The sequence below is a fragment of the Gymnoscopelus braueri genome, assembly GCF_963280865.1.
Source record: "Gymnoscopelus braueri genome assembly, chromosome: 24".
Taxonomy (NCBI): domain Eukaryota; kingdom Metazoa; phylum Chordata; class Actinopteri; order Myctophiformes; family Myctophidae; genus Gymnoscopelus; species Gymnoscopelus braueri.
Window position 1 is genome coordinate 5,827,404 of NC_137626.1, and position 16,716 is coordinate 5,844,119.

At 42.9% G+C, this 16,716-nt stretch overlaps 1 protein-coding gene across 1 annotated transcript in view; it reads left to right on the forward strand.

Moving 5' to 3' along the window:
* The window catches only part of nlgn4xa (neuroligin 4 X-linked a), a gene marked incomplete at its 3' end in the record, with an annotated part of 183,390 nt that extends 166,904 nt beyond the window's left edge, over positions 1–16,486 (forward strand). The window contains 2 exon segments of the mRNA XM_080422018.1: positions 15,495–15,840; positions 15,842–16,486. Coding sequence (XP_080278144.1) covers positions 15,495–15,840; positions 15,842–16,486 — 991 coding nt within the window.
* Between the last annotated feature and the right edge of the window lie 230 nt (positions 16,487–16,716).

Genomic DNA, 16,716 nt, shown 5'->3' on the forward strand with positions numbered 1-16,716 from the left:
GGAAATTCAATTGTTTTGGGGGAGAAAGTGTGAAATGTCCAAGGTGTGAAATGGTGCCCGGTGGCGATTCAAACTAAATAGGGGGGAAACTGTGACCTCTCAGGGAACAATCAGGGAAGTGTGAAGTGTTCATCTTATCTGTACAACTGTTAGTTTATGCAGGGGTCTTCAACAGGGGGTCCGGGACCCCCAGGGGGTCCTCAGAGTAACCACAGGGGGTTCGTCAAATCTTTGTGTGACGCGGAACATTAGCCAGAAATAGTCGATCTACAAGCTCACAACGCCTCGCGCTGCGAGGCGTTGTGAGCTTGTAGTTCGGCTATTTTCTGAGAGTTGGTGTAGAGTGAAAAAGAGCAGACCAAGTACGGTAAAGTATCCATGCCGCGGTGAAATCAGCATTAAGCGAACAAGCACTTTCATGTCTGTCTTCTGTCATGTCCGAACCAAACCAGGCGTGTTCAGACACACATCATAGAACATAACGTACTATGGTATATTGAGAAATCATCCATTGCTAGACTCTTTAATTAAGCCAGGCATCCTGTCTCAACACTCTCTGTTGTGTTACTCACCAGATCTCTGCATTAAAGACATGCAGTGTGCATCCAGAGGGTCTTAATGAAGAGCTGTCTCTCTCTTTGCCTTTTGTAAGCTCTCGATTATCTCCTTCTGTTCTCGGGGGCCTTATTCTATATAGCTGGGCCCTCCATCGTGTGTGTCTTCATGAATCATCAGACAATTCAGTCAGGAACCCTCTCATAGATTGAACCATGTGTTGCAAGAAATGAAATACAGGTATACTTGGCGCTGATGGCTTCACTCTTAAAGTGGCCAATATGTAAGTTTGCCTTGTGTTTATGTGATAAAACAATATATAACTTTATTTTACCCATAATTCCCTTCTACACCGGCAGCTATCAGCCATTGGAGTAGTGTGGTGGTGTTTACCTGCAGAAACACACTGTCCTCTGTACTGTATTTTGGTGTTTTTACTGTTTTGTTTTTGTAGCCCAACAACGTCCCTGTCTGCCTAAACAAACAGTGAAAACACCAAAACACAGCGAGAGGGCAATGTTTTTCTGCAGGTATAAACACCACCACACTACTCCAGTGTGTTTCTGTAGGTAAACACCACCACACTACTCCAGTGTGTTTCTGTAGGTAAACACCACCACACTACTCCAGTGTGTTTCTGTAGGTAAACACCACCACACTACTCCAGTGTGTTTCTGCAGGTAAACACCACCACACTACTCCAGTGTGTTTCTGTAGGTAAACACCACCACACTACTCCAGTGTGTTTCTGTAGGTAAACACCACCACACTACTCCAGTGTGTTTCTGCAGGTAAACACCACCACACTACTCCAGTGTGTTTCTGTAGGTAAACACCACCACACTACTCCAGTGTGTTTCTGCAGGTAAACACCACCACACTACTCCAGTGTGTTTCTGTAGGTAAACACCACCACACTACTCCAGTGTGTTTCTGTAGGTAAACACCACCACACTACTCCAGTGTGTTTCTGCAGGTAAACATCACCACACTACTCCAGTGTGTTTCTGTAGGTAAACACCACCACACTGCTCCAGTGTGTTTCTGTAGGTAAACACCACCACACTACTCCAGTGTGTTTCTGTAGGTAAACACCACCACACTACTCCAGTGTGTTTCTGCAGGTAAACATCACCACACTACTCCAGTGTGTTTCTGCAGGTAAACACCACCACACTACTCCAGTGTGTTTCTGCAGGTAAACACCACCACACTACTCCAGTGGCAGATGACTGCTGGTAGTTATCAGAATTCGATTTTTTTTTGGAGATGATGGGTAAAAACATGTATTTATTGATTTGTAATGTAAACACAGGGAAAAAGTCACAAACTATGCCTTTTAGCCCATTAAGACCGGGAACCCATCTCTGTCACTTTAGATTTCTTTGGCTATTCAAAAATAGCAGATCTACAAGCTCATAGCGCGGCATGAGCTTGTAGATCTGCTATTTTTTTTTTATTGTGGAAAATTTGGGCAAATCTTTGAATATAATACATGTTTTTTTATCTTTGCTTCTGGGGGGGTCCCTGGAACAACATATTTTGAGATGGGGGTCTGCGGCCAAATACATATCATTTTGGGGGTCATTGACATGAAAACGTTTGAGAACCACTGATTATAGTAAGACATAAGTTGCATAAGTTTTAAAAAAAAACTGTTAGGATTTAGAAGACATTTGTAGAATCCCCAGAAGCAAAGATTTTAGTTTGATTTGAGTCGCTTGAAAATATATATATATATTCAAAGATTCATTTTTTTTTTAATAGCAGATCTACAAGCTCGTAGCACGGCACTCTGTGCCGCGCTATGAGCTTGTAGATCTGATATTTTTGAATATCCAAAGAAATCTAAAAATCACAGATGCGTTCCCGGTCTTCATGGGTTAAGATGTTCTCTGAATTAGCCAAGCCAGTATATGCCAAGTTTGTGATGCAGAATTCCCTCCCCATGGGTATACAAGAGCGGGCCCCAAAGCAAGACAGTGAAATTCAGTGTTAAGTTTTAAGCCATGCCAGACTCTGAAGTAGAAAAGGCTGAGGCTGGAGGCCGGGGTGGTGGAGGAGAAGCTTTGCCAACCGCAGTATCAGCAGCAGCGCTTGTGTGTGTGCTGTGTGGCAGCATTGGATTATACAGCATTGGTTTTCATTTCAACCTTTTTCCATATCAAGGTCCATTATTTATCCGGCATTAGAGCCACGGACCACCGTTTGATGAGATTTAGACTCTCAGACCCAAGACTTAGAATATGTTGTTATCGTTGGATAGGATTTTGTCCACAATTCCATCCATGCTGTATTGATGTTGGTACCAATAGGAGAGAGAACAGGCAAACGTTGATCAAAATAACAATTCTTTAATTAAAGGTAGGGTAAGTGATATTTTTTGGTTAAAACAAAAAGTATTTTGTTAAAAGGTTTAAAGCACTATATTCTGATAGTAATCATTGCTATAGAGTGTTTGTTCAGTAACAGGAGTCTCCCCGTCTCTCCAGCTCTTTAATAAACAGAAAATAAATTTTCCGGTAGGTGTCAAAATCTCAGCCAATCAGGAGAAAGTACCCATTTTTAAGCTTAATTTTTATAGTGTTCCAGTTCCAATTTTGCCTGCTCATTTCTTAGTGTCATCACTTCCAATTTCACTTGTTTAATCTATATCCTGATTGAGTTCTCTATCCTAATTGGATAAAATTGAAAATTAAACTGAAACTGAAACGAAAATGCATTTTCTGTTTTATAAAGAGCTGGAGAGACAAGGAGACTCCTTTTACTGAACAAACACTCTATAGCAATGAGTACTATCAGAATATAGCGCTGTTTAACACTTATTTTAACCAAATAAAATTACTTACCCTACCTTTAAGTAAATGCCGATATTTAACAATAATCTAACTCTTGTGTGTAAAATGAAACCAAATGGACCTGTGAGGGACCCGTAAGGGTCCATTAGATCCATTAGATCTCGAACTCAAGAGTTAAATATCTAATAAGGGTACATTTGGTTACCAACTCTCAACTCTCAGACGCACGCTTGGCATCTATCCAATGACTCGGACGGATATGCTGCATCGCTTTGTAGTTGTATCTCCTGTAGCTGACTGTGTGAACGTAGGCATCAGAGCGTTTGTATCTCCTGTAGCTGACTGTGTGAACATAGGCATCAGAGCGTTTTTATCTCCTGTAGCTGACAGTGTGAACATAGGCATCAGAGCGTTTTTATCTCCTGTAGCTGACAGTGTGAACATAGGCATCAGAGCGTTTGTATCTCCTGTAGCTGACAGTGTGAACATAGGCATCAGAGCGTTTGTACCTCCTGTAGCTGACAGTGTGAACATAGGCATAAGAGCGTTTGTACCTCCTGTAGCTGACAGTGTGAACATAGGCATAAGAGCGTTTGTATCTCCTGTAGCTGACAGTGTGAACATAGGCATCAGAGCGTTTGTATCTCCTGTAGCTGACAGTGTGAACATAGGCATCAGAGTGTTTGTATCTCCTGTAGCTGACTGTGTGAACATAGGCATCAGAGCGTTTGTATCTCCTGTAGCTGACAGTGTGAACATAGGCATCAGAGCGTTTGTATCTCCTGTAGCTGACAGTGTGAACATAGGCATCAGAGTGTTTGTATCTCCTGTAGCTGACTGTGTGAACATAGGCATCAGAGCGTTTGTACCTCCTGTAGCTGACAGTGTGAACATAGGCATCAGAGTGTGTGTATCTCCTGTAGCTGACAGTGTGAACATAGGCATCAGAGTGTGTGTATCTCCTGTAGCTGACAGTGTGAACATAGGCATCAGAGCGTGTGTATCTCCTGTAGCTGACGGTGTGAACATAGGCATCAGAGCGTTTGTATCTCCTGTAGCTGACGGTGTGAACATAGGCATCAGAGTGTGTGTATCTCCTGTAGCTGACAGTGTGAACATAGGCATCAGAGTGTGTGTATCTCCTGTAGCTGACGGTGTGAACATAGGCATCAGAGTGTGTGTATCTCCTGTAGCTGACAGTGTGATCAGCATCAGAGTTTCCCCTCTTATTATTAAGGTTAATGAGTGATAATTCAGTTGAATTACTGTAGACCAGCAGTGAGATCAGGGAACAAATTGACACCAGGCACAATCACACTACAAGTTCTGCCCTTTATTAAGCACACACAGAGCATATATATCGTTGGCGTCGGGCAGACTACTCGTATCTCCACGTTCTATTTTTTTGTTTTTTTGTTTTTTGTAAATTAACGCCCTACTTGATCCTATAGTGTCACACAAACGCATCAAAAGTACCAGAAACGTGTCGCTTCGTGCCACGTTTCGAGTTTGCGGATCTGGTGCTTTTGAATTTGAATGCTGAAAAGTAACAGGTTTCCACCTGACAGAGACGATATGCAGTATATTTGTAGAGGTGGCTGGAAGATATGAGTCATCATGAGTCTGATAGATAGGCAAGGACAGGAACAGACTGTATATGGGCATACAGTCATGTGGTACTGTACACACAATGATACATATCACCACTGTCACGTAGAAACCTCCTATCTACATACTCCAGTGTCACACAAAAGCAGTGGTGTAAAAAGTACTCGCATGTCTTACTTAAGTAAAAGTATCAATACTGCAATGTAGATATACTCTGTTACAAGTGAAAGTCCGGAATTCAAAATGTATTTGAGTAAAAGTACAAAAGTATTAGCTTCAATTTGTACGTACTTAAAGTACCAAAAGTAGAAAGTACTCGTTATGCAGAATGTCCCATTTCACACATTTTCAAATGTGTAACATCTTTTGAAAATAGCAGATCTACAAGCTCACAATGCGTCGCATCGCGACGCATTGTGAGCTTGTAGATCTGCTATTTTCAAATGGCTAATAATGTATGTTTTGTAATAATAATCCAAATCTACAAAGTAACTAGTAAATAATACAATATTTGCCTCTGAGATGTAGTGGAGTAGAAGTAAAAGTACTGGAAATTGGAAGTACTCATGTAAGGTAAAAAGTACCTCAAAATTGTACTCAAGTACAATACTTGAGTAAATGTACTCAGTTACTTTACACCACTGGTTATTAGGCATACACGGCTTGAAGGTATGAGACGTTCTAATCAGAAGATGAGTTGTACTTCAGCCGAGACGCCCTGCACTGCAGTATCTTTGATGAAGTGGAGCGTGTGGCATCGCGCGCATAAAAAACATGCTTACGCAGCTACTAGAATGAATCAGCATTGTTTAGTACTTGTTACTGGGTTGCAGGTCAAGCCTCCCATTTATCAATGCACTTAAACCCACATGAATTATAGACTGGAAATGGAATTGGAGAATTTAAATCCAAACAAATTTACCAGTGGTGGAAAAAAAGTATTCAAATGTTTGACTTAAGTACTGCAATGTAGAAGTACTCTGTTACACGTAAAAGTCCGGAATTCAAAGTTGACTTGAGTGAAAGTACAAAAGTATTTGTATCAAAATCTACCTAAAGTACCACAAGTAAAAGTACTAAAATGTCTGAAAACGCGTCGCCATTAGACGCGTTGTGAGCTTGTAGATCGGCTATTTTTAAATATCCTTGGTATAAAATACGGCTAAAGTGGTTAATGTATGTTTTATAATATAATAATTGTTAATTGCAAAGTAACTAGTAACTAAAGTTTTCAAATAATTGTAATGGAGTAAAAGTACAACGTTTGCCTCTGAGATGTAGTGGAGTAGAAGTAAAAGTACCTCAAAATTGTACTTAAGTACAGCACTTGAGTACATGTACTTAGTTACTTTACACCACTGCCAAAGCATGCCATTTATTATGTACCAAGGACTGTTATCTTATCATAACAGTAGGTTATTTGTCTATTGACGTCACTCTCTGATATCAGCAGACACTAAAGGGTAACTATAGTGCAGCCAGCACTATAAAAATAAAAACTGGATCGAGAGACATTCCTTATGATTTTAAACAGTGTTGTAAAGTAACTAAGTACATTTATTCAAGTACTGTACTCAAGTAAAACATTTTGGTATATTTTCACTTTATTGGAGTATTTCCAATTTTCAATACTTTTACTTCTACTCCATAATGTCTCAGAGGCAAATATTGTACTTTTACTCCACTACAATTAATTTGAAAACTTGTAGTTACTAGTTACTTTGCAGATATACATTATTATATCATAAAACATACATTAACCACCTCAGCCGTATACCTAGGCTATTTGAAAATAGCCGATCTACAAGCTCACAACGCCCCGCATCGTGACGCATTATGGGCTTGTAGATCTGCTATTTTTAAATATTTGAGTATGTTTGCTTTTGGTACTTTAAGTATATTTTTATGCCAATACTTTTGTACTTTTACTCAAGTAACATTTTGAACACAGGCCTTTTACTATTTTCATATTGTGGTATTCCTACTTTTACTTAAGTAAAATATCTTGGTACTTTTTTTTCCACCACTGATTTTAAATACACTCTTCCTGCAGTATATACAATACATTAATGTCTTCTTTGGAGAAAAAAAAACACTGACAATGCAACTGTATGATGATAAAACGAGCCAACCCAGGGTGCAACGACACCATGATTTGCCTGAATAACCGGAGAAATTCAAAGACGACTCATAAAACCGGATCTTGAATGAATTTATAACGGAGTGTACTGCGACTACACAAAGTGAGCCGTCATTTAAAAAAGTTCTAGTCTGCTGCATGGGAAGGAAAAGCTTTTTTCCTCCTCAGCTACAGAGTCCAAATGTGGTTATTTTTGTGCTTTATGTTTGGATCATATATGGCCCCGGCATCGTGAAGACAGTGACACTGTAATAAGGAATGCTGTGACAGGCCTGAGCTTGTAGGAATGGCTTCTTTTCCTTCTCCTATGGGTCCCAGGGTGGTTATTTCAGACAGGACACGTCTCCACTGCAAGGACAAACAATGCAGTCAACACCTGAAGTGTCCTTATAGCAGCTGTCTGGCCCTGCCTCTGTGAAATCCTGGGTCTTAGTTTCTAGAGTGTACTTGGCATACTGTATACTGTGGTTATACGTTCCTTTCTTTTATTGTTTTAAAACAGTGACAACAGCCGATAGACACATTGTGAGCTTGTAGATCGGCTGTTTTCACAACGTCTGTGTGCCACTCTTGTTTACAGGATGATGATGTAGTCCTTGGTCATTGATTCATGGAGCAAACAAAAGAAAACACTGTTGAAATATGGAGATACAAGGTTGCTGCCTGACAGCAGCACTATACTTGAGTGGTTAAAGCCATTAATGGGAAACATCCTTTTTTTTTACCCATTAAGACCGGGAATGCATCTGTGTCATTTATTTTTGTATTTCTTTGGCTATTCAAAAATAGCAGACATACCAGCTCATAGCGCGGCACCGAGTGCCGCGCTATGAGCTTGTAGATCTGCTATTTTTTTGGCGGGGGAAATCGTGAAAATGTGTGCAAATCTTTAGTTTGAATATTTATATTTGAGTTACAAATGTTTGCTTTAAAAAAAAAATATATATATATATATATATATATATATATATATATATTCAAAGATTTGCACACGTTTTCACGATTTTTTGAAAAATAGCAGATCTACAAGCTACAACCTACAAACTTGTATATCTGCTTTTTTTTAATAGACAAATAAATCTAAAAACCCCTATTTGTAACTATACCTTTCAAGACGGGAACCCCTTTTGGGGTTGTTGTTGCTATGTACAATACAGCAACATAATTTTTTTTGTCATTTTTGAATACATATATGAACTTTTTCAGTAAACTTAGGTCAGGATTTAGACGTTTTTTTTTAGAATCGGCCTCAGGTCTATGAATTCAACTCTGTCAATTAAGACCTGGAACGCATCTGTGTCACTTTAGATTTATTTGGCTATTCAAAAATAGCAGATCTACAAGCTCATAGCGCGGCACCGATTTTTTTCAAAAAACTGTTAGGATTTAGATTTTTTTTTAAAGAATCGCCTCAGGTCTTAATGGGTTAATATTTGTTTTTGCATCTGAAGAGCCTTCTTTGTGTGTCATTGTAAATGTTGTGTTCATACTGGGCTTGAGTTTACTGGGTTCCACTGATTAAAGAGGGTCGAGGCTGCTGCTTGCTGGAATGACCCCGTTCAGCAGAGGTCACGCTGAGGTGACAAGGTCATCTGGGATTAACCAACGGGGTGGGGGGGAGGGGGGGAACAGTGACAGCCCACCTGACTAACACAGCTGCACACGCACACGCACGCACACGCACACACACAGATGCGCAGGCTGTTGGCCTAATAGGCCTATCTTCCAGAGGCAGACAGGGGCCTCATCTGTGTCATACGTTCCCCCTCGGTGGGCCAGAGAGAGCAGAGAGGCACGTGACTCACACTGGAGCCATCTCTGTTTAGGATTCAGGTGGAAGCTCTCTAACCACCACCCCCCCTCTCTCTCTCTATCCCCTCCTCCCTTGCGCTCTCTCTCTCTCTCGCTCTCTCGCTCTCTCGCTCTGTCTCTCTCTCATTATCACATTATCTGTTCTATTTGTCTTTTGTATGACTGATGTATTTGTCTGTCTGTCCGTGCCCCTCTCTCTCTCTCTCTCTCTCTCTCTCTCTCTCTCTCTTTCTCTCTCTCTCTCTCTCTCTCCCCACAGTGTCAGCTTCAAGGTTGTCATCCCTCTCTCTCTCTCTCTCTCTCTCTCTCTCTCTCTCTCTCTCTCTCTCTCTCTCTCTCTCTCTCTCTCTCTCTCCTCTGCTCGCCCCTCCCCCGCCACGGTGCTTATCCAAAGTTAATGAAATCGTCTCCACACAGAGTCACACGAGAGCCGGCTCAATTCTGACCCGCAGTGAAACATGTAGAACCATAAAAATAACAATAATAATACAAACTGAATATGAACACATAGTGGAGCTAGTAGCTGGTCCCTCCAGTACATTAAAGCACACTGAATGTTTTGTCATTCTGTGCATGTACGTCACAGCGCATTAACTACTCTATGAACCTGAGGAAGTAAATGCTCAAGTATTCAAAAGATCAAATTGCAAAGTACATTTTCTTATTGTTATCAATGCATTGCTGTATTGCAATTTAGGGGGAAAAATATTGCAAATAAAAAAGCAATCTCACAACACTTGTGGGACGCCTTGATAGCTTGTAGATCTGCTATTTGAAATAGGGCTTAAGTGGTTAATTCATAATATATTTTTTATTCATTTTGGGTCCCAAGAGTCCATTCCTAGAAATGTATTGTATTTATGCTTTTTTTTTAGCTTGTAGATTGGATGTTCTTGAATTATTTTCAAACATCTTGATTTTTTTTTGGACAAAGTTTAACTCTCTTATGGGGTCCCTGGCACAAAATCCTGCCAGATGGGGGTCCGCGGCCAAATACATATTCATTTTGGGGTCCTCGGCGTGAAAATGTTTGAGAACCATGCACTGCATTAGTAGACAGGTTTCTATAATTGCTCCACGGCCCTCCTGTGAGACAGGGGAGTGAGCAGACAGTAAAATGGTTTCCATCTTATAATGTGCATTAGCGATGTCCAATTACATGAAAATAGGTTGAAAATGGGGGAAGTGGCCCTTTAAGTGACTCTAATGGACAGTTTAGACTGTCAATTTAGCATTGACACACCACCTTAAATGATTGAAGCGGGAAGCTCATTTCAGTGACTAATGATAGAGATAGATGGACTATTCATTGAGCTACCAGGGGCCTCTGAGGACATTACAAGTAGGGCCCCTAAATAATTGCCGAAAAGCTAAGATTTTGACGATAGAATGTACTTGCAATATCCTCAGGGCCCACCGGTTGTCCAGCAGCATCTATTAGTTCTCAACATGTGGGTCAGGACCCCCAGGGGGGTCCCCACGTGATTTTGGGGGGGTCCCCAGATTTCTTTGGCTATTCAAAAATAAAAGTCTTGAAAATTTGCAAATTGCAAATCTTTGAATATATATTTGTAAAGCGAACATTTGTAACTTAAATCTTTACTTCTAGGGGTCCCTGGAACAAAATATTTTGAGATGGGGGTCTGTGACCAAATAAATATCTAAACATGTTTCTAAATCCTAACAGTATGCTGCTATATCAGTGGTGCTCCAACCTTTCCATGTCAAGGACCCCCAAAATGATATGTACTTGGCCGCGGACCCCCATCTCAAAATGTGTTGTTCCAGGGACCCCCCAGAAGCACAGATCGGAGTTAAAAAGGTTCGCTTTTAAACATATATATATATATATATATATATATATATATATATATATATATATATATATATATATATATATATGTATATATATATATATATATATATATATATGTATATATATATATATACATATATATATATATACACAAAGATTTACACTCATTTTCCACAATTTTTCAAAAAATAGCAGATCTACAAGCTCATAGCGCGGCACTCGGTGCGTTCCAGGTCTTAATGGATTAATACCTAAAAAAAACAAAAGGAAATACAATAAAAACACCATTACTGCATCAAAAGTAATCAAAAAACTAAACTATAAACCACACAACGCCTAAAGCGAGGCATATGTGAGCTTCTACAGATGTTCCATATCAGTACTTTCACAGGTCCTGCCATTGGCAATTCACTAGCAAATCAGTGGTAAATCCATACCTTTTCATGGAGAAAGTGGGACATGTGCCGCAGGTGTGAAATGGTGGTGCTGTAGGTGTGAAATAGTGTAGATTCAAACAAAGGCTAATCGGCCGTGAAAATGGGGGGAAAACTGGCTTTTCAGGGGACTTTCGGGGAAAGATCACAGAAGTGTGAAGATCTGGAAATGGCACATCTTGTAGATCTGCTATTTTCACAATATTTATCTGTGGAACCGAGTCAAACTAAATGGAATGCCTCAACTCCTACAATTCTAAGTGCTTGTCTGTTTTATTCAACGGTGGAATCTTACAGTGGTGTAAAGTAACTAAGTACATTTACTTAAGTACTGTACTTAAGTACAGTTTTGAGGTATTTTTACTTTACTTGACTTCTACTCCACTACTTCTCAGAGGCACATATTGTACTTTTACTCCACTACAATTATTTGAAAACTTTTATTATTATATTATAAAACATACATTAACCACTTTAGCCCTATTTTATACCTAGGTTATTTGAAAATAGACGATCTACAAGCTCACAACTACTACGTTCAGAACTACTACTTGTAACAGAGTACTTCTACATTGCAGTATTGATACTTTTACTTTAAGCAAAACATTTGAGTACCACTGCTCAACTCGTACAATTCCAAGTGCTTGTCTGTTTTATTCAACGGTGGAATCTATTTTTTTTTTCATCAAGCAGAGAGAACTTGAACGCTTTGCAGTGGTGGATGTCTGGGAAAAAACGTGTGATGTTTCCTGAAAAAAATGTTTTTCTCCAAACACAGACATTATCAAATGTAACTTAACATCATAAACGACCCTGAGTCACATATCTGCCAAAATCGGCAGAGTAGTTTGTTTCTTTCTGGAACACTAATACAAATACAAATACAATACAAACAAGACAGGACTTAGTCATGTATACCGACGGCGGGCGTGTATAGTGGCCATAGAGGCGAGAGGCGTGTCTAGTACCATAGCTTGGGAGGACGAGACCGCCCTTTCAGAGTATGGGAAAGTATCCCCATTGGCTTAAAGGACAGCCAATGATTGAAAACATGTCGCAAATATGTCGAACACATGGATGACTAATAGGTCGGTCTCTTCTTAGACCAGCTTGCAAGCTGGTAAAAATAATGCCGTGACCCAAGGCTAGTGGGAGTGGTGTCAGGACTTTGGGTACTCTATTGACGTTGCAGATTGTTTTCACTCATTTTCCAGTGAATTCTTTGAAAGGCACCGTTTCCCTCTGCAGGGTCCCCTCTGCTGAATGCTCTGTTTATGGACGATTACAGTCAACACATGCAGGGAATTGGTTTCTTTTCAGGACATTTTGTTGACCATCAGACTCAGGTGGTTCATCAGCCTGCCTTGTGCCGCTGCCACACTCTATTTGTCAGCCCACACACACACACACACACACACACAACACACACATCCACTGACACACACACACACACACACACACACACACACACACACACACACACACACACACACACACACACACACACACACACACACACACACACACACACACACACACACACACACACACACACACACACACACACACATACACACACGCACACACACACCACACAACACACACACCACACAACACACACACCATACACAACACACACACACACACACACACACACACACACACACCACACACCACACACAGACACACAGACACACAGACACACAGACACACAGACACACAGACACACACACACACACACACACACACACACACACACACACACACACACACACACACACACACACAAACACATAGCCAGCCACACTCGCACTTACGCACTCTCACACAACCACCCACAACCACCCACACACACACCTCATGGAATCAATGGTCCACGTTCTGTGGCGCACGTGAGCATGGATTCCCTTTTTGAGGTGAAAACATGTAATTTAATATCATTGTCTGTTATTGTAGGCTGCTGCGTAACTGCTAGATTCCATTGGAGTTAGCCTATAACTGCCAGTTATAGGCGTCTTTACTGTTGGGTATATCAGGAGTTCTCAAAGTGGGGTCCGGGCGTCCCCAGGGGTCCAGGGGGTCCCCAGCAAAATGTGTTAACACATCATCACAATCATTTTAACCCCTTTATCCACATTTTATAGGTTGGCTTTTATTTATTTTTACGTAAATCTTCTCTTCTGGGGGTCCCTGGCACACAACCTTTTCAGATGGGGGGTCCACAGCCAAGTACATATCAATTTGGGGGTCCTTTACACGAAAAAAAAACGTTTGAGAACCACTGGGGTATATAATACCCAACAGTCGGGTTCGATTCTGTAATATCTCTGAAAAAAAATTCACCGGTCCAATTAGGGTCCGGGTCCAACAAAAAAGAAAGAAATGCCGGGTCCACTCTGATCTGGGACCAAATTGAATGGGTCCATTTGGGTCTAAAAGCTCAAAACGTTGTGAGCTTGTAGTTCGGCTAGTTTCACAATGTTCATCGGTGGAACCGAGTGAAACTAAACCTATAATGCCTCAACTCCTACAATTCCTTGAAAAGTTTGGGAACTACCTTGCTATACACTGTATCTAGTAGTTATTGTGCCCCTGTGGCACCATGCCATGACAAGCTGCATGGCTTTTTTTCCCTGGGCCCAGGAAGAAGCTATTAACTGTGTGACATGCATCATGAAGTTCTATTGGCCAAGAGCGGAACACCTTATAGACAATCTGCCACCTTGATGTGTGTGTGTGCTCTGCTGGCCACATGTTTCTATAAGGGTACTTAATGACCAGGCTGCCACCGCTGCATGTCCACCAGGAGATGACACTTTAAATCACTGGCTGCTCAACGTCGGCTCCAGGCACCACCCGGGGTCCAAACCGACCCTTAAGGGTCTGTAACACTGAGAGTGTGCCAATAAAGGGTCCGATTGGTCTCAGAGTTACAACCGAATGGACCCTTACTGGTTCTGTAACTCTGAGAGTGTGCAAACGGCTTGCACACTCTCAAGAGTTAAATTGACACTGATGGTTTCACTGTGTATCACAGGGTCTGTGGCCTAATGCATATACAATGTAATGAAAAATGTGAAAAAGTAATTAGCCTTGGGATCATAGGGTTCCCGGGCCATGTGCTGTTTATGTAGCGTGAGGCGGCTTGATACAGCCTACAAGTACATCCCCCTGTAGATGATGCTAGTATGTATCAGGGACTCACCCCCAATCCTACACTTGATGCCGAGTGCCAGGCATTGGGTTCCATTGGTATAATATGATTCAGCTGGGGATTGAACCCCGGACCTCCCACTCTCGGGCCGGACACTCTAACCACAAGGCCATTGAGCCGGTGTATATCGCACAGGGTTCCTTGAAATTCAAAAGGTTGAGAATCACTGCTTTAAAGGTTTAATGACATTCACTTTTACACCACATTCAAAGTCTTTGTCCTGGTCCTTCAAAAGTGTACAAAAAGTTTTAAGTGAAAATTCCATTCCATTGATCCATGGCAGGTGTTTTTCTCTCACATTTCTAAAGCCTTTTCAACTGCAATGAAAAAAGAAATCTTTGCCTGCGGGTGTCGCTGGTGAGGGATTTTGCCTGTCAATCATCGCCTCTGCTCCGCCCCCCCCAAAGGAAAGGATAGGGGAGGGGAGGGGCGAGGAGGAGAGTGGGCGGGATTAATCGACTGTGACCTCACTGTCGAAGGGCCAAGCTCAGATTACTTTTCAGCCTAATTATTCAGAAAACCCCAGACCACAGAAAATCCACTGAATGTTCTAAGTTCAGGTTTTTTGGGTGTAATTGAGGTCATAAAACCCCAAATAAAACATTGAAAATAAAAAAAGTGAAAATGAATGTCATGATACCTTTAACCCATTGAGACCTGGAACTGTCTCATTTTTAGATTTGAGCTAAAAAGCATTATTTTACACTTTGGGCTATTCAAAAATAGCAGATATACAAGCTCATAGCGCGGCACCGAGTGCCGCGCTACGAGCTTGTAGATCTGCTATTTTTGAAAATTCGTGAAAATTCGTGAAAATCTTTGAAAATATATATTTTTAGAGCGAACATTTTTAACTCAAATCTTTGCTTCTGGGGGGTCCCTGGAACAAAATATTTTGATGGGGGTCCGCGGCCAAATACATATCATTTTGGGGGTCCTTGACATGAAAAAGTTTGAGCACCACTGATATAGAAACATAGGTTTTTCAGAAAACCGTTGAGATTTAGGAGACATGTAGAATCGGCTTCAGGTCTCAATGGGTTAAATGACACTGCTGTTTCATATTGTTTCTCTCATCCCTTTCCCCCCCCCTCCCCATCCCCTTCTTATCTTTCAGGGACCCCAACCAGCCCGTCCCGCAGGACACCAAGTTCATCCACACCAAGCCCAACCGCTTCGAGGAGGTGGCCTGGACCAAGTACAACCCCAAGGACCAGCTGTACCTGCACATCGGCCTGAAGCCGCGCGTGCGCGACCACTACCGCGCCACCAAGGTGGCCTTCTGGCTGGAGCTGGTGCCCCACCTGCACAACATCAACGAGCTGTTCCAGTACGTCTCCACCACCACCAAGATCCCCCCGCAGGACACCACGCCCTACCCGTACACCAAGCGCTTCCCGGGCAAGAACAACTGGCCGTCCACCACGCGCCACCCCGGGCGCCCCGCCGTCCGGCGCCAACACCAAGCAGAACTCGGAGCGCCGCGGCGGCGCCGACCTGGAGGGCGAGTCGACGGTGGTGATCGAGACCAAGCGCGACTACTCCACCGAGCTGAGCGTCACCATCGCCGTGGGCGCCTCGCTGCTCTTCCTCAACATCCTGGCCTTCGCCGCGCTCTACTACAAGAAGGACAAGCGGCGGCACGAGTCCAACCGCCGCGCGCCCACGCCGCAGCGGGCGGCCGGCGGCGGCGGCGGCGGGCTGGCGGGCGGCGTGTGTTCGTCCTCCGGCGGCGTGGGCAACGCCAACGACGTGGCGCACCTGCAGAGCGAGGAGCTGATGTCGCTGCAGATGAAGCAGCAGCAGCTGATGGAGCACGAGCACCACCAGCACCGCGAGTGCGAGGCGGTGCTGCAGGCGCACGACGAGGCCATGCAGGCGCACGACGAGGCCATGCAGGCGCACGACGCGCTGCGCCTGGCCTGCCCGCCCGACTACGCGCTCACGCTGCGCCGGTCGCCCGACGACATCCCGCTGATGACGCCCAGCACCATCACCATGATCCCCAACGCCCTGGCTGGCCTGCAGCCCTTGCACAACTTCACCGCGTTCGGGGGGAGTCAGAACAGTACCAACCTGCCCCACGGTCACTCCACCACCCGGGTATAGCTCCGCCGGGCCGCCAAAACAACCCCCCCCCGCCCGCCCGCCGCCCCGGGGAGTCGATGGAGAGGCGTCCTTTTGAAACCTCAAAATGCACTGGTTGTCAAACTCTTTTTTTATTTTATTTCAAGGAACTCCCCATAACTCTGCAGACTTGCAGAGCGTGCAATTGGAAACTAAAATCGTTTCCATTTGCACGCTCTCAGAGTTGGAAACCCCCTCAAGGAACACTGAGG